This window comes from Bactrocera oleae, chromosome 2 (assembly GCF_042242935.1).
Source record: "Bactrocera oleae isolate idBacOlea1 chromosome 2, idBacOlea1, whole genome shotgun sequence".
Classification (NCBI taxonomy): domain Eukaryota; kingdom Metazoa; phylum Arthropoda; class Insecta; order Diptera; family Tephritidae; genus Bactrocera; species Bactrocera oleae.
This window is the reverse complement of record NC_091536.1, coordinates 22,060,231-22,079,950: the sequence shown is the minus strand read 5'-3', so window position 1 is coordinate 22,079,950 and position 19,720 is coordinate 22,060,231. Positions and strand designations below refer to the sequence as shown.

Genomic DNA, 19,720 nt, shown 5'->3' with positions numbered 1-19,720 from the left:
GTTTTACATAAAATTACAATTACAATTTCTTTGTTTATATGTACTTTGAAAAAAAAAACTAATTATTATGTACTATATATGTATGCATGTGTAAGAATGAACAAGTTTCTTAGTGAAGTATGTTTGTATGTATGTCTGACATTTGTTGAAAGGTAGTTAGGTAGTAGTTTTGGTATGTTAGGTAGGCGTGTGTATATACATATATGTCTGTATGTTGTATACATATGTATATAAATGTCACAACGCTAACTTATGCACATAAACATAATAGTAATTATAATAGCAATAATATTTATGATAATAATAATTATTAAAATATTTAGAAACATGAAATGCGTAAAATTAGAAATACCTACAAAATAGGCGTGGTGGTTGCATTGATTGGTTGGTTTACATAAAAGTCAAACGTTCGCTTGTTTTTCCTTAGTTAAATAAAGTTATATAAGAAGAAATACTACAAAGTAATGACATAGTTAACATACAAATAAGTAAAAGATATTTTTGCTTATTACGCTTGAATATTTGCAGCTGTTGCATTGTTTATATATATTTTTGTATGTATGTATATATGTAAATCAAAGAAGTGAATTAAACAATAATGATACTCATAATGAATTGACCTCATGTTTCACTTAAAATATTGTACGCATATGTATGCACATACATACATATGTATGCATGTATATTTATGTATATACATATACATATAGGTATATATAAATGTATATATTTGCTGTTGTACAAGCATTTAAAACGACTAATGCATTTCTTTTTGCTTTATTCATGAAAAATCAAATTGGTATGCAGTTAGATGTACAATGTATGTATAAATGTATGTACCATATAGGCGGCTAACACAGTGTGCAGTTATAAACAAGCTCATTAGCAGAATGAATACGCAATGTGTGGATTGTGGGAGTTGTGTGGTTTGTGGAAGTTGTTGTTTTTTACATTTCTCTTTTTACAAATAACACAATTTTCGCTGCAATCGCTACAGCTGAAAATATAAATTTTTACAGTTTTTCTTGTTTACACAATTTTTCGTTTTTGCATTTTTGTTTTGTTTTTTTTTTAGTTGTTTGGCTTTGATCACTTCGATGCAAATCAAGTTGAGGCAAAAATTACAATTTCATTTTATTACAAAAAATATTATACAAATACAGTTAGTAAGTGAATTAGGTTTGGTAGTTATACATTACATTACATACAATACATTACAATTTAGTACATTTTGCAGTACTTGTTGTTGTTCTTTGTTACAAAATCGTACATTTACAAATAATTTTGACTATTTTGTTATTTAAATAACTAAAAAAAAAAATTTATTAAAAATACTAGCAATACGAAAAAACTATTACATAAAACGTACATAGACATTTTTATTAGGTATTATATTAAACACACGCAGTTAAATATGTTAAAAAGTCGTGTTTGTTGGTTAATGTATAGTGGAAAAAAACACCATAGAGCAATAAATACACACACTAACATATATAAATTGTTTAGTTTATAAAAAAAATGCATTAAAATAAAAAATAAAAATAAAAAAAATATACTTAAATTATTAAATTAAGTTTAAACTTATGAAATACACAAATAAATCGTGCCTTTTTAGCTTACTTAGAATGCTGCAGAAATATTGTTACTAGCTGCAGCATAATTTTGCATAAAAATAATAACTGTCTATTTAGACTAAATTTTTATGTAAACTAAAAATCTGTTTTTAATTGAAAATGTGTGTGTGGTGTGTGTATGTTAGCCACTGTTTTCTGTGAGTTTTTTTAACTGTTTGATTTCATTGCGGCGCATTTTCATTTCAGAAATTACATAATGTTGGCATGTTGTTGTGTTGATAAAAGATAAAAAAAAATTTACATAATTTCAAAGTTTAAAGTTAACTTTTTCGGCCCCTAATTTAGGCTTTAAATTGTTCTTTTTAAAATAAAAGTGAAAAACATTTTGCTTAATTTTTGCTATATCTGCAACATTTTTATGTTATCTACATAAAACAAAATTTTTATATAATTTCTGCAACTTATGCGCCTTTTCCAACTAGAATGCTTGCAATCTTATTGTTGTTGTAGCTACTTGCATATCTGTGCATGTGCTTCATTTATGTGTATACATAATTAAAGATTTCCGCTGCAATAACGCTGTTTGCTTGCTCGCTTGCTAGTTAGCCTACTTAAGTGTGCTTAGCATTTACTTGCGTGTTTTTTATGTTTTTTTTTTTTTTGTTTTTCATTTTCAAAGTTATTACTTTTTCTACATGTTATGCATTTTACTTTGAATATTCAGTAAGTCTGTTTTTATTTTCTGCTTTTCGTATTTTTACAGGCTACATAAGTAAATATTTTTATTTTTGTTTGTTTATTTATTTATTTATTTTTATATGTACGAATTTTATAAACATATGCACTACAGTTAAATATTTAAATTCTTTTACAAATACTACATATTTATACGATTTTACTGGTAATCTTTATATAAATAGTACACATTATTGTATTGTATTAATAATAACTACATGTTCAGTAATAAGTATATTATATATGTATATATATATATAAATACATATATATTTATTTATTTATAGAGAGTGAAAAGTATGTTTGTATGCGTATTTATAAGAGTTCGCATATATTTGTGATAAAATGTAAAATTCTTTTCCATTAAGTTGCTCATGTTTTATACGTTTATCTTATTTATTTATAAATGTGTATTTCGTAGTTGTATACTACAATATGAAATCTAATCAGACAGGTTGTGTGGTTTTTGTTATAAATAAATTTTATTTTCCTTGCTTTAATAGCCGACAATGCCAACTTTTGACAAATTGCCATTTTTTGTCAACTTATTTTCACGTTTAATTAAAATTTTACAGTTACGTCGATCGAGTGAACTTTTGTCCCTACTGCTACATGCATCTCTGACTATGCTTGAATTTATTTGTAACTTACACGCTATGCTGCAGCAAGCACAAAAATATGTCTGTGAAAATAATATTATTAATATTATTGTGCAATATTTGCCTGTAGCGTTATATTAACGAAATACGGTTATTCAAATTTTTGTTGCCTACCATTTGTGTGGCGGTTTAGTTAAGCATTTAATTCTAATTAATATGCAAAAATTTAGTTTATTTAGCAATCAAAAATATATAATCATGTCTCTGTTATTTGTACTGCACATACTTTACCGGAACAACTACAAAAACGTTAAATTCACTTTTACACAATTTCGTGCTTTGCAGTGTGAATGAGCGCAAAATATGTATATTGCCAGTGCGTAAGCGTCAATCGCAGTTAACTTTACTAACAACAAAAATATTTCTTAAATTCATTTTTCATGCAACAACTTCTGTTGTTTTCCAATTGTCTACAAGCTTAAAAATTAATTTGCTTGAACATGCACATGTTTTCTGCTTTAATGCTTGTATATTTTGAATTAATTTCGCACATTTTTTTTTTACAAAATTTTACATAAAACATTTTTTTGTACATACATACAGATGTTACGTAGAGTACGCGCTTACAAATGCATAAACGAATTCGCAGTAGTGTACGAACGAATGTAGTCGGCAAACGACAGCGTTTACTGCTGCGTTAATTTGACTTACACGCTTTACAATACAATGCTTACAGTTTTTAGTTTTATTTGAAATTAATATTTTACTTTTTATATTTATATTATTTACTTTTTCAACTACTCGTATATATAATACATTTTACATATTTTCCACGTGGCAATAGCATGCTTTTTATGTTTTATGTTTTAATTTTACATTTTCTCTTTTTTTGTATAATACATATTTATAAATTAGGGTTTTATTTTTAATACATAAATTTCATTAGCTTGCTATTTTTAAAAAACACATAATTTTTTCGAGTCATTTTTGGGGGTGGCGTGTCGTAAAAAGAGCTTTTATATAATATTTTTTTATATGCTATTTTATGGTTGCTAACAAACAAAATAAAACACACACTCTTTTATTACAAATACAATATTATAGAACAAAATTTAAATTACAAATTGCATTTAACAAAATTTTCAATATTTTTAACTGTCTTTCGCGCTGTGTTTAACAGCATTCCCCTTTTCGCTTACAATTACTACAAAAGTTTACAATTTTATTTTTCAATACTATCAGCAGTAAACCTTTTTTTATATTACATACAGATAAATCCTCTTTCCTTTTGGTTACAAAAAAAAGTTGCTAGTTTGCGTCACTTATCAGTTGTTGCTTTACTCTAAAAATATATAATATTACGCTTACATTTACAGTGCTTACGTATTATGTACTTTATATGCATATATGTATGTATATTAATGAACGCATACAAATTACAATATGTGTTTGTAATCATTTGCTTGCAGCAGCGCACAAATGATTACGTTTTTGCGCACAAAATGGTTACCGTTCATTGCAGCGAATTTGCATAAGCGTGTGTGTGTGTGTGTGTCTAGCGAACTTGTTTGTGAGCTTTGCATGTCGAAACTCGTAGCACACACGAGCCAAAGCGTAAATATAGTTTGTACAAGTTCTAGTTTTCGTGTCTATTAATACTAAAGGGCGCATTTACAAATTATTTATACTTTTGTTTTTTACAAATTATTAAAATTTTTACACAATATTACATCTTTTTTTTTTTTACAAAATATTACATATTTTACAAATAATTTCAATTCATATTTTAATATGGAAACGAATTTTCAACGTCTATAGAGAAATTATGTTATTTTGTAGCTACGAATGATGATGTTATTTACATGCAATGATATATTATAAGCTTCTCTGCTTTTCTGTCATAAAAGCGGCGCTAACTTTGTGTGTCTGTTGTGAAAATAATTGTTAGCGGTTAATTAAAAATTGTATGTATATTAGGAAAATGAAGTTTTTTACTTTAACTGCTATTAAAAAATTGTGTTTGTACCAAACGGCATAAAGCACCACAAAATTTTTTTCATTTGCTAAATACATATTTTTCGCTGTTAAATAATGCCTTTACACAAACGCAATTGGAAAATTTTATATGTATAATATTTTCGCACAGAAGAATTCCATATAATACATATTAATTGCTAACTATTACTTGATTTTCACATTGCAACAGTTCAAAATATTACAGCCGCAGTAGATACTTTTGGATTTACAAACATTTAATTTATGCATGCAGTTGAGTTTACGAAATCAATGTTATTGACAATTTTATGTTAAATGTAACGTAATTTGGTTTCCATAGAAATTTTTGTATGAAATATTTTTTTTTTTACACTCTACTATTTTGTGTTATGAAATTTGTACATGAATTTTTATGAACATTTTTTACATGCATTTTATACAAGACATTCCAATTGCTCACGGAAAAGATCGCTTCAAATATTCAAAGCACGTTCGCTCAACGAAAAACTACCAATTTGTGCGCAACAAGTCCTTAGTGAGTTTAGTTTGTTTATGTTATTAGTTAGTTTAATTTATATATAAAAGTCCTTGGTTTTAAGCATTGTTGGCGAACTATATGTTCTTTCACAAAATGCTAGCGTTGCACGATTTTCTTTTCTTACTTTGCATGTGTTGTGTATGTGTAGGTGTGTGTTGTTTGTATGGTTATATGCTTGCATTTGCTAATAAATTACAAATGAGAAGCTTCTAAAATGACTACTATTAAAAAATTGTAGCAGCAACACACGTGTTAAATTAAAGCGCCGTCTTACACACAAGCCTATAATTATGCGCTGCCACTAACTAAGCTTGCTACGTTGGCTCTTTTATGACAACGAGCAGTGGCACACGTGTGTTGAATGCGTGTGTGACGAGAGTGTGTAAATAACGGCACGCTGCTAAAAAATTACTTTTATAAATACATAGTATACTGTTTTTTTTTTTAAACTAAACTTATTTTCATGTTATTTCTTGTGTTTTTCTTTTTATACAAACATTTCAGCTTCTTTTATAGCGCTTGCTTGTATATATACCTAACGCCTTTTTGTTATTCATTTTTTTTTTATGATTCAATTGTGTGTGTGTTCTCTTCGTATGATTCATGCTTAGTTTATCTCATAGTAATATGCGTTTGACTGGCTCTTGCATAAAAGAAAGGTTGCGCGCGCGCATGCGCTACAAAAGTCTTAAACGCGTACGCTGCTTAAGCGACGCTGCTCTTTATATTCATTTAATTTAATTTTCTTTTTATAAAACTGTTACTTTTTCAGTTTTTCTTAAAATATTTTTGCATATGTGTTAAATATTTGCACAATTCGATTTTTCTTTTCATTTTTACTCGTGTTTAAATTTTTACAAATCGAGTTTTATTTACCATTTGTGTTAACGATTTTGTTGTCTTTGAAGGCGTTTATGTTCGTTTCTTAAATCGAGTGCTATATATATATATAGCTTTTTGTTTATTTGACATTGTTTCTTCTTTACGCTCTTCGATAACGTTTTTTACTTTCAATATATTATAAAAATGCGAGCTGCATATTTAACGCAATCATGTTTTCCTACTCAACTGAGATTCTTGTAGTTAATCTTACTGGTTACTTTGCAATTACCGCTTAATCTGTTAGTTTCCAACACGAAATATTTTTTCACATCTCTTCTGGTTTGTTGCATTTTAAAGTGTGTCTGTGTTTTTTTTTTTGGAGAATTTAAAATCTTAATAAAATCGAGAAAAACACAGCATATCTTAAAACTAAGTTACACATTCAAATTATAATCAATTTCTGTTTAATGCTATATAATGCTGCTACTATTGTTATAAACTAATAAAATTGTGTGCCTTCAGTGTGACGCTCTAGCAGATATTTTGCAAAATTTCACTTCACTTGTACTGCAATCATCTATTTTATTGCTTTATGTACAACGCGCTCTTTACAACGCTACACCGTTAGCGGTGGGGGGGCCAATGGGTCCCAGGCCACTATTGACGGCAGTCACCACAGAGGTGGCGCTGCTGCTGTTGGTCGAGACGGTGCATGATGATGCTGCTGGTGATGTCTGACCCACTGGTGTAACGTTAATGCCATTCTCTTGTATCATTATGGGTGTACCAACTGTGAGACCGGTAGTCATGCTGCTTGTAGGCGTGGTAATGGTTAGGCCAGACGCTGTGCTGCAAGCCGCTGTTGTTAAGGGTGCGATGCTGGTGGAGACGATTGTTGAGCTTGCTGCTGTTGTTGTTATTGGATTGGCTGTCTTCATGAAGTACTTTTCCAGCTTGGCATTAATGTGCTTGCCATAGGTGTACTTGCGTAATGCCGCCATGTGTGGGCGTATCTTATTCATGAGTTTCTTCAGTTGGGTCGGCTCCGAGACGTCAATCATTTTCTGTACCACATAGTTGGCATACTGATCCTTCATCATGACGTGCAAGGCACTAAAGTGGAAAACAAATATTTTAGCATACGTAAACACGACACAAAGTGGCATATGTGAAATCATTTCAACAATATGACAAATTAGTTTTAACGCAGTGAGTATATGATTACTGATTTTAAAATGAATTTCGCATCTTACTTGTCATTGAATGTGCACACTTCATCGATAAGTCCAGTGCGTTCACCGCGTGTGGCATGTGTGACACATTTCTCCACAACATTCGAGGCGAATTTATGCTGCGACAATACCAAAACCTTTCCACGCACGCTAGCGATCAGTATTGACTTGTCTTCGGGCTTGCCGTGCTCTACAGCGGAAAATACACAATTAATATAAATCTTAAAAAAGAATTTTGTATGCTGCAACACCATACTCACCCAGCACATGTTGTATAACATAATTGCCATATTGATCCTGTATCAGCTGCTCAGTGTGCTCATGCAATTCATCGAGTATGGGCTGCGTCTGCTCGGCGGTACAATGCTCCAATATGCGTTGTATAACCCGACAGCCATATGGATGTGTGCTGAGTGTGTATATTTGACCCTTGAATGCATTTATGACGAACTGCAGCGCCGACGGATCAACGCATTCGATACATTTTTGAACCACGTGATTACCATTTTGATCCTTGACACATTTCAATACATTGCCATCCAATTCGCGCACAATCTCTTGTTGCTGCTCTGGTGAGATGCTCTCCAGCGCTTTCTGTATGACACGACAACCATACATTTGCAAAGCTAGTTGCAAAACATGCCCCTTCACCTGCATACCCAACGTGTTTTTCTGCTCTGGTGTGCCGAACTCAAAGAACTTCTGTATAACATAGTTACCGAAAACATCGGTCATCAAGCTAAAAGCTGAACCTAAGATCTCGCTAAACACCAATTGTTTCTCTGCAGCTGTGGCGCGTTCCAATTTCTGCTGTATAAAGCGTGAACCATGCTGATCCTGTGAGAACTCGACAATATGATTAGCCAAATCGCGTAACTGCAAATTCGGATACCGTTGATTGCGGAAGTCCTCGAGTAGACGGGAACGTCCCGGTTGCGGTGCACCAGCTGCAGCGGCGGCGGCGGCGGCGGCTGCAGCAGCAGCTGCTGCAGATGCATTTAGGCCAGCGGCAGCGGCTGCTGCATGACGGTTGGAAGCAGCGGCGGCAGCTGCAGCTGCGGCAGCAGCAGCACCACCCGGTATAGTCAGTTTTGAGAAGAGTGAACTGCTTGAACCGAACATGTTACCAGCCGCAGCAGCGGCGGCCACTTGTGCCGCAGCAGCGGCTGGTGGCAGGCCAACAGCACCAACTCCCATTTGTTGACGATATTTGGTTTCAGCGCCAGGTGCACGATTTGTAACAAGGCATGATTGCGGCGGTGGTGGTGTAATGGCCGTACCAATCGGACTCGCCGAGGCGGTGGCGCTCAATGCGCCATAATTGTTGGTCACAGCGCCGGGCCATTTACCGCGTGCGGCCGCAGCAGCGGCGGCGGCTGCAGCTGCAGCGGCTTGTAGTGTGCTGGTGCTGCTGTTGTTGTAATCAACTGCTGAAGGGCTGAAGGCGGATGTATTGCGATCAAATGAATCGCGGCGACCGGTCAGCGAGTTCGTGTTCAAGGCGAGTCCTGCGTGTATGAAAGAAAACAAGAAAACGATGGAAACAATGTAAACATTTGTTGGTTGCAAATATTATTTTATATAAAATATTAAGATAAACATACGTATATGATTGAAAGAAGATATTTGGACAGAGATCGGTTAGGGAAAATTGTAAGCAGGAGTGAATTTTTGCAATTCTAGCGTAAGTGGCTTTTAATTAAGGGGTTACATAGGTTTCCCGGCTTCAAAAGACAAAAAAAAATGTATTGCCTTTTTTGATTCTATAACATTTCTAGAACATTGTGCTAAATTCTCATGTTGATACCAGTAATAGTTTTGGAGATACAGCTTTAAAAAGTTGCGCGTTCGATTTCAGCTATGAAGTCACTTAAAACGTTTTAATGACAGAGTTTTGAATATTTTCCTTTGAAAAGTTCACAAAATCTTTATAAAATATGTATCTTCGGAATAACAAAAAGTTTGAATAAAAAATTATTGAAAATAGGGCGTTTTTTGTTCCACGAAACTCATGTAACCCATTAAGTGGTTACCAAAGTAATATTCTGCGTATAATATTACAATAGGTTTAAGTTACTTACAACACTACCACCAGAAGGGTAATTTTGTCTTAAGATTATGCAGTATTATCATTAATCATTAATAATAAAGTAACAAACGCGTTCACTCATAAGACGAAAATTTGTACAAAATAATTATTTATTTAAAAAATTGAATAGATGATGCTCGGATTATATTATTATTATGATATTTTTAATACATACACATTATGTCAGTAATATGTGCAATGGAAATCAACGATCAGCCAACCAGCATTTAAATAACACTGATATACATAAATTAATACTCAAAGGATGCATCAACGTTTACTTAGGTATACATGCACAAATAAATTGGAGTGTCAAACTAATAGACCGGAAAGACGATAACTAATAATATATTTATTTGAAGGGATTTATTGTGCATTTCGGAGCGGATATTATTGGACATAAGTGGTTTTGTGGACAATTTATTATACATATATGCCTACATACATATTTAAGCTTTCACAGCGGATATACGAATTTGAATATAATAATCACCGAAATAGGTGTAGGGGAGTAGGTTATATTCATAGATATGTATAGCATATTAAGAAGCCTGTAGCAAATTTTCTATCAGCTACGCAGACATAGATAATATATATATATATATAGGTATATATGTATAAATGCTGCACCATCAAATTGAATACATATGTACATATAATACTTATTTCAGTTAGAACTATTAATTGATGTATTTTATGAACTTATAAAATATTTATTAAAGTTTTGTGACGATTCAGCTACACATTAAGGATAATGAAACTACAATAATGTGTTATTTTAAATGGAATGCATATGTATGTATGAATATAGGGAATAAATAATGACGCCTAAAGGCATGAAGAAATAATGTGATAAATTTCTATGGTAGCAAATTGAGATAAGTCTTGAAATGAGCAGTTAAAATTAGCACAAAAATGTTGCAGCTATATTTTTGTAAGATTTCAATACTATACCATTCTAACCTTAAGGGGGTATTTTGGTTTAGAAATTAAAAAAAAAAAATTCGCGCTTCTAAACCAGAATATCCCCAATGTATAACCATGTATAACAAAACCACTTACTGAGCAAAATAAAGCATATTGCTAGGGCTTTCATTAAACACTACTAATACCAATCTATTAAAATAATAAATGCAAACTACTGAGTTTGTGCGCTACTGAAATGACAAAGTCTAAATAAACAATCAGTTCAGCGCATTCAAAAAGGCACAATCGTAAAAAGATTTAACTGAGCGCGTGACGCAAAATGTCAATGACAGACGTAAAAGGTAAGCTGATATAAGAAGTCTTTTATATGTACATATATATTTTATTATATATAAACATATAAGTGTTTTGTAGAAATGCGCGTATTTCTGTATGCAGTGGTGCATTTTATGCTGACAACTGACGAGAAGTCATAAAGCCTACACTATATAGTAGAAAGCAAGCTAACAAAGCTGTAGGGTGAGAGTGTCATGTGACACGAATGAATGCACACAATTTAAAAGAGAATTATTCATGCAATTTACGATACGGGCAATTTCGGTAGTGTCACTGTTGCGAGAGGCTGAGACTCAGACTTCAACTTACACATGCAAGTGTAGTCGAATAGACAAACGTACCACATATATATATATATATATGTATATGTGTATACTACATGTTTAAAGGTAAATGAGAGAAGGTGAAGGTTGCAACAGCACAAAGTGTCACAGCAATTAAAGCCAACCACGCAAGCATATGCATATGCACAGGCCAGCCTTCAAGCAAATGTTTGGACATAGCACGGGCAAGTGTAGAAGGCAGGCAACAGGCTGCTATGAGCATTCCAGAGATATATATTCAAAACATAAGAAGCATGTAAGTTCATATTTACAATGCATTGCTTCGGAGTTGCAGTCGCTTGTTGCTGTTACGGTAATTGTCAATGGAACTCCCGTAGCATTGTTGCTGTGACGTGGTGGCAAGTGGACACGCAATTGCAGTTGTGAAACACAAAAAAACAAAAAAAAAAAACGAAATTAAGTGAAAACTGCATGTGAGTGAAGAAAATAAGTCAAGTGACTGATGGCCTATGCGCTTCAGGCATGACAAAAACAGTAGCCAACTGCTCATATGGTGCATTAACTACCAATGTGCTGCGGCCGAAGTAGCTGTATTACAAATATTTGCAGACAAAGTCATATGTATGTATATGTGCTCGCATGAACGCACTGAAATTGAAATAGACGACAGCCATGATAATTGCAATGGCAAATATGAGTACGTGTAGTGGACGAGTTGTTTGAAAACACAACAGATTATAAATAGATTAATGTAAATTGCAGACAGTGTGTAAACAGAAAAATAGAACTCATTAGAAAAGTAAGAAAATATTTTACACTGAATCAGCTTTCTATAACTCTTTAACATACCATAAATATTATAAATACTATAAGTAGTACCACATGATCAACTAAACAACTGCAAATATGAAGTGCAACAACGTAGGTGCGACGTGTATGTATGTATATGTAACAGTGTGTTGGTAGCAGCAATGAACAGAAAGTTGGGTGAGATAATGACAAAAAAAGGGGTTGCGTGGGTGACGTTGTCATGTCAAGGTTATGTCGTTTAATACTGTTAGGTTGCTCTCAAAATGTTACGGCTGCTTTTCACACACACACACACAGTCAATTTCATATATATATATGTATATGTATATGTGTGTGTGTCACAAAAAGCACACGACAGCAGTCGTTTACGTAGCGAATATAAATGACTAGTAGAAAATCGATGCGAAGGTTATGCAGAGCATATCCAATAGCAGCAGCTCTCTAAGGATGCAAGCGCCTAAGCATCAACAAAAAGACATCGACACAGTCATTAGAGCAACAGCGACAAACTGACAAACAAGCAATACGCTTTTGGACAACAAGTCATAAGCCATTGTCGAAAAAGCACTTTATACACACAGTTAATAATCTGCACACAAGTTGCATGAGCATCGTCGAGTCGTTTTGCACCTAGGCGCAACTACAGCTATTGAAATGCATATGAAAATGTGTAGCTTGTTACAGCCATTGTTTGCATTTCACACACATATGTACATAGTACGTATATGTCAGATGTACGCACGTATCATATAGACAAGTAGTATATTGCTTTGTTCAATACTCTCATTTGCTGTGCATTGTCGCCTGTGCAATACTGGCAACCACAACAACATTTTTAAGCGATTGCTTGTGCACAGCTAAAAGTAAGTATATATAGCACGTGTTATTTACCTATCGCATACATATGCGTATGAATATACTCCATTGTATTTGTTGTTTTTGTAACAAGCAGCAATTACATTTGCTCATATACAATACTTGAAGGGACATGTGTTCCAATATGGCTCATTGTCAAGTAAATACAGCAGCGACACCGGCATGCGACGGTGTTGTAGATGGAAAATCGATGCAATATTGAAATGTCACGTATACGCCACGTACTGTCCTATGTGTATGGCAATGTTGTGCTTGCAGGTATACTCATGCCATGCAACAACAAGTTGATTTAAATAATAGCACAAACAATTGGGTGCAACACACAATAAATGTATTGCAAGTACAACAACAACTAAGATATAAAAGAGGTTACATTTGACACGATACTAAGTATGCAGGAGTCCACAATTGATGAGCCTTTTGTGCTGAATGTCCTTGTGCAGCTTTTTGTGTGCCACACGTATTTTGCATATACACACATACAAATATGAAATACCGTAAATATGTTTAGTGTGAGTGTTTAGCAGTTTGTATTATTTCAACGTGTACCTTTGTCAGCCATTGTCAGCCTTTGTTAATCAATAGCGGTCGGTCGATTGTTCTACTGCTATCTACTTAGAAGCATATTTTGCATATATGTACATATATATAAGTATATTTATACATTTTTTTTAATTGCAAAAATCAGTAATAAGCGAATTAATTGTATTAACATAACACTAGTAATATAATGGGCATCTAGCAAAAAACCTTTATACATTTTGGTATACTATAATGAAAATATTTAATTGATTTTCAAAAAAAAAAATTGTTAAATAAAAACAATATAGAATGTTACTTTCGGAGCTATAATACCTTTCACACGTGCATTTTTTATAGCATAAAAGGCTATAAAAAGATATTTAGCTTAACTTTGATCAGTTAGTTTGTATGGCAGCTATATGCTATAGTGGGCCGATCTGAACAATTTCTGCGGAGCTTGTAGCATTGTCTCGGACAATAATCTGTGCCAAATTTTGTGAAGATATCTTAACAAATAAAAAAGTTTTCTATATCAGCACTCGATTTTGAGCGTTCAGTTTGTATGCCAGCTATATGCTATAGTGGTCCTATATCGGCAATTCCGACAAATGAGTAGCTGCTCGGGAAGAAAAGAACGTGTGCAAAATTTCAAATTGATATTTCAAATAATAATAAGAAATTGCAAAGGCGCTTAGGATTTGCTAGCGCGTAAAAATTGTTTGCGCATAGGCAAGGAGTTTCTAATGTTGCGACCTTGATTGCTAATTTAATATTTTTTTTTTATAAGATTTCTCTGAATGTGTGGTAAAAATAGAAAACGCATAATTTACTTCAATTCGTATAAATATCATGACTAAAATTAATTCTGATGAGTTTTTTGCGTCAAGTTCTATTCAAGCGCAACTAAAACTAAAGTTATAATGCAAAGAAGTGTGCTGCACAAATTATTTGAAAGTGATTTTATGAAGGTTGTACTCAATGCATAGGCAATACCTAGCGATTGGTCACGAATTTAACCTCATATAGCTTTGTGGATTATGAGTTTTAATATTTGCACTTTTTACGCTTTAATTGCGAAAACGTCAAAGCGGTAACCGTTAAAGCAAAAAAAAAAAAAAAAAAAAAAAGTAATGCATGCATATAACTGAATATTTTACATCAGCATTTGCGCCTACTTGCAAGTGTGGCCACGTGTGGGTGATTGCATGTGTGTTGCCACCAATCCAATTATAAGCCAAATATTGGCATGCGCAACACACTGATTTATTCCGCATGGATATCAAATGTATAACGGCTTTTTCAAGCATAGCCATTTTTATGGTTTCCATTTTTTTCTTGCTATAATTATTCGTGAAAATATATTTGGTATTTTTTACAGAGGAAATGTGTAATCAATGCTTGACGGTAACCATCATACGGCGGTTAAAAACAAAAAAATACCAAATATGATATCGTGATAGGTATGATATGCATGTGCAGATATAAAAAACACTCACGTGTGTATATATTTTTTCCTTCACTATATGTAGTTATTGAGTGAATCCTTTTTAATTTTAATTCTTCCTTCTTTTCAATTTACGTCCGCCAATGGATTTATTAACAAACAAACAATAAATCACGTTGATGTTGTTATTTTACGAATGGCTGAAATCTGTGTACGTGTGTATGCATATATGTACATATGTATGTATCAGAAGTCACATTTTGGCCACGTTGAGCTTATTATTTTCACGTTATTTGATTACGGCAGTGCATTACATATTATATGCGCGTGACTGCAGGTGCGTTAAAGCCCATCTGAGCATTCCGCTTAAAGGTTACTCGTTTTTACATTTCGTGAAAATCTTGTTATAATATTAATAACACATATAATTTATATAGGTATATGTGAGTATTTGCTGATGCCAACAGCAACAAATGATGCATATTTTTCTTAACTACGCCGATACATATATATATGTACATATATGGTATATGTGTGTACATAAATTGCAGCAACTACGTCAACGTTTATTCAATGCGAGTTTAACTTGTTAATCAGCTCAGTAAAAGTCAGCGTGAACTGCTCTGCAATCAGGAATGTTTGCCAGTTCCAAAGCACTTGAATTATCGGACTACTTAGTACTTATTATATTGTACATACCTATGTATATCACACATCATTTCTTTTATGCTCAGATATAAAACTAAGTGAATATTCCTGAGCCTGTAGTCTATGAATTATATCTTGCGTACTGGAATAAATACTAACAAAAAAAAATAAAATAAAAGATAAAATAAAAAAATAACAACAAAAATAAAAAATAACCAAAAAAAAAAAACAAAACAAAACAAACAAAAAATATCAACCACAAAACACGTTAGAGCAGTATCCTGTACAGCATATACATATAAGAAATCAAGAACGAAGATTAACAAAATTTTTGCAATAGATGAAATTTTGCCAAGTAAGTACTTATCGTGCGAACCTTGTATATATGCCTTATTAACTGTTAATTTTCTGCTTTTCAGTGAAGCCTATGCGTTTAATTATGTAATTGTGCTAGCCTTCACTCATAGCAGTTGATGCAACAATGTTGCATCTGCTTACTCGTGAGTGTACTATGTAATACATACAAGTATAGTAAATATATATGTATGCATACATATGCCTACTTGTGCATTGAAATATTTTACGTGAAAAGAAATGAATAAAAATAAAATGCATACGAATGTTGAAAGTGCTGCAGACCATTCGGCTTTCATCGTTATACTCAGAGCAGTTACAGAAAATTTCATTTCACCAATATGTGGGCGTAAATACTTGCAAGTGGAAATTTCTGACCAAAAGCGCATTAAATTTCATTAATTAATTCGCTTTTATTTTTAACCTTTTAGACGTGTATTTATTGCAAATTCTTACCACGTTTATTGCGTATGCAGTGTCGATATGGTCAGTAAGTATTGTACGAGTATATACGAATACATAGATCAGTGTTGATTGGATGGTTGTGTCTCAACTCTATATGTGCTTTGAAAGCATGGCAATATGTCAGTATGTTATGTGTGAACTTGGATAGTTCTGTTTATTGATGTTAACTGCAACTATAAAAAGCTCATATTATATAAAAAAATAATAATTACTATATAATTTTGAAATGTCAGTTGTAGAAACAATACCTTATTTAAGTTTTTATTTAAGACAACGTAATTCCTTAATAATTAGCTTGTTCCTTGAACATTTCTACAAATTATTTTAAAATTCACCTAAAATAAAAATGTTCATGAATTATATCTTGTGTACTGTAATAAGTACTGACTAATACTTAACAAAAAAAAAAAGTTACAACATATAACAACAAATAAAACAAAAAATAAAAAATAACAAAAAAAAAATTACAGCAAAAAAAAAAGTATAACAAAACAAGTAAGGAAGGGCTAAGTTCGGATGTAACCAAACATTTTATACTCTCGCAAAGTCAAATGGTATACTCGTTTGAGATTTCTTTGTGGATTGACTGATATTTTCGGTAGAAGGTCAACTATAGGCACTGGGGTCCACATATTTAGTACTTAGGGGTTTGAACTGTTTTGGTTCGATTTAGACAATTTTTGGCCACAAGGTGGCATACTTTAATTGCATTATTCACGCAAAGTTTTATCCCGATATAATCATTGTTACCTGATTTGCATAGTGGAAAGTGAAAGAATCAGATGGAATTGAAAATGGTGTTACATGGGAAGTAAGCGTGGTTGTAGTCCGATTTCGCCCATTTTCGCACTATGACATAGAAACATGAAAAGAACGTTATGCACCGAATTTGGTTGAAATCGGTTAAGCAGATCTCAAGATATGGGTTTTCACCTAAAAGTGGGCTGTGCCACGCCCACTGTCTAATTTTGAACGCGGTTCCTATAAAGTCATCTCATACCATCGCAGAGATAAAATTTAATGACTCTGGCGTGGTTAGTGCTTGATTTATCGCGCTTTTAGTAGTTTTTAACAGTACCGTTATATGGGGAGTGGGCGGAGTTGCCACCCGATTTCAACTATTTTCACACCGTCAATAGAAGTGCTAAAACCATTTGCTTCTAGTGAATTTTGTTATTATAGCATTAGCGGTTTAGGAGATATGAACATTAAACCTATTAGAGGCGGGACCACGCCCACTTTTTAAAAAAAAGTTCTAACTGTCTAACAGTCTTGTATCTTATTGCGGAGCTTAGTTATGGCAAGTTATTTGTTTTTGATTAATGGCGTTTTGTGGGCGTGGCAGTGGTCCGATTACGCCCATCTGCAATACCAACCGTCGCACGGTACCAAGAAACATGTCTACCAAGTTTCATAAAGATATCTCAATTTTTACTCAAGTTAGAGCTTGCACGGACGGACGGACGGACAGACAGTCACCCGGATTTCAACTCGTCTCTTCATCCTGATCATTTATATATATATAACCCTATATCTAACTCGATTAGTTTTAGGTGAAACAAACAAACGTTAGGTGAACAAAACTATTATACTCTGTAGCAACAGGTTGCGAGAGTATAAAAAACACACAAAAAATAACAACAACAAAAAAATTAATAAATAACAACAACAACAAAGTTAGAATACTCTTCAAAAACAAAGAAGTTTCTTTACAAGAACTTGATTTTGATCATTCAGTTTGTATGCCAGCTATATGCTATAGTGGTCCGATCCGAAAACTTGCTTCAGATATTTTAGTGTTAAAAAATAATCTCTGTCAAATTTCATGAAGATATTCTGTCAAACAAAAAAATTTTCTATACAAGAACTTCATTTTTATCGGCGACTATATGGTATTATCAACCGATATCGGCGCTTCCGACAAATGAGCAGCTTCGGTGAGAATAAAAAGGACGTGTGCGAAATTTCTAAACGATATCTCAAAAATTTAGGGAGATAAATTCGAATATATACAGACAAACAGACGGACATGCCTAAATCGTCTTAGCGCGATACGCTAATCATTTTTATGCCATATATACCTTTTAGGGCTTCCGACATTTCCTGCTGGATGTTACAAATTACGTGACAAACTTGATATATCCAAATCATACCCTGGTATAAAAAAAAGACTAAATAATAATAAAGTAAATATCCAATAATTTTAAACTAAATTTTATTTTCATTTTTAGCGTAAATGTTAAAACTGTAAATTTAACTTTCAAATAAAGTTATATATTTCTTGTTGTTGCGTTTTTGCAATGTAGTAATCAATTAAGTTTAAAATATATTAGCGCATAAATAATAGAGTTGTAAATTTAAAAGCTTTGCTTTATTATATAGAGTGCCATTAATTGAATTCATCGCTGGCGTTGGCATTAAAAAACAAATGTAGCAGGTAATTTAGCATATATGTATGCTAAATGTACGCATGTACACGTCTAACAGTGCAAAATATATATAAATACTATGAAATGCAAGTTCAAATAATTCAAATCGTTAATTTAATTAGTTTTAATGCAAATTTCAACATAATTGTAAAGATCAAAAACCATGCTAAATATATTGGAAAAATCAAATAATATAGGCACGTTTTAAATCAATAATTCTAATTTCGAAATCAAGCACTTTCAGTGATGTTGAAATAGCGGCTCAGAATTGTATTGTGAGACAGCCTAATATTTCTAAAATTTCTGATTTAATTTTTATTTCATTATTTAACATTGCTGCCTGCAGTTAGTAGTTGCTACTTTAGTAGATAATTAGCTCGGAAATGCAACAAAATTTTGAAGTGTTCAACTTTGGCGATCTACGCACACATACGAATATAACAATACACATAAAGAAAACAGTTAAAGCAAATAAAGTCTAAAATTCTTTATCGAGAATGTTGGCAAATATAGGCTGTGTGTATTTCAGTCGACGATTTTTAATAGTTAAGGCAATAAGAACAGTTATACTGTATGCGGCTCCAATTGGACACATAAAATCGGCGCTAGACACAATATCATTTGCTAAACGAATAAACGCAGTGCATAGAGTTTCTGCAATACGCATGATAAGTGCCTTTCGAGCCATTTCATGCGATGCTGCTGAAGTATTAGCCAGTAGCTGGGCGCCCATTGACATCCAGCAAAACCAATTTGCGTGTTTATACCAGCTATAAGAGCCATATACAGTAGCAAAACGAGAGAAGAGAACTAATGGCATCACAATGTGGCAGCAAACGATGCAAATCTCATCGAAAGGTCGGTGGACCCGCAGACTGTTACCAGACATCATACCGTGGATACATAGACAACATGGGCATCTGGATTTCCATCTGACCCAAATACCATACTAAGTGGACATGGGTGCTTTAGAAACTACCTTTACAAATTTCGTCATGACGCTAGTTCGTACTGCTCGACGTGCACAGAGTGTACACGTAT

The 19,720-nt window shown here is 32.9% G+C and overlaps 1 protein-coding gene across 7 annotated transcripts in view; it reads right to left on the bottom strand.

Moving 5' to 3' along the window:
• Nucleotides 1–1,052: 1,052 nt before the first annotated feature.
• The window catches only part of pum (pumilio), a 369,798-nt gene continuing 351,130 nt past the window's right edge, over nucleotides 1,053–19,720 (bottom strand). For all 7 annotated transcript variants that reach the window (XM_036377471.2, XM_036377472.2, XM_070111626.1 and 4 more), the window contains 3 exons: nucleotides 7,756–9,003; nucleotides 7,517–7,685; nucleotides 1,053–7,376 (listed from right to left, as the gene is read on the bottom strand). In XM_036377471.2, coding sequence (XP_036233364.2) covers nucleotides 6,872–7,376; nucleotides 7,517–7,685; nucleotides 7,756–9,003 — 1,922 coding nt within the window. In that variant the 3' untranslated portion in view covers nucleotides 1,053–6,871. The remainder of the gene's footprint in view (nucleotides 7,377–7,516; nucleotides 7,686–7,755; nucleotides 9,004–19,720) is intronic.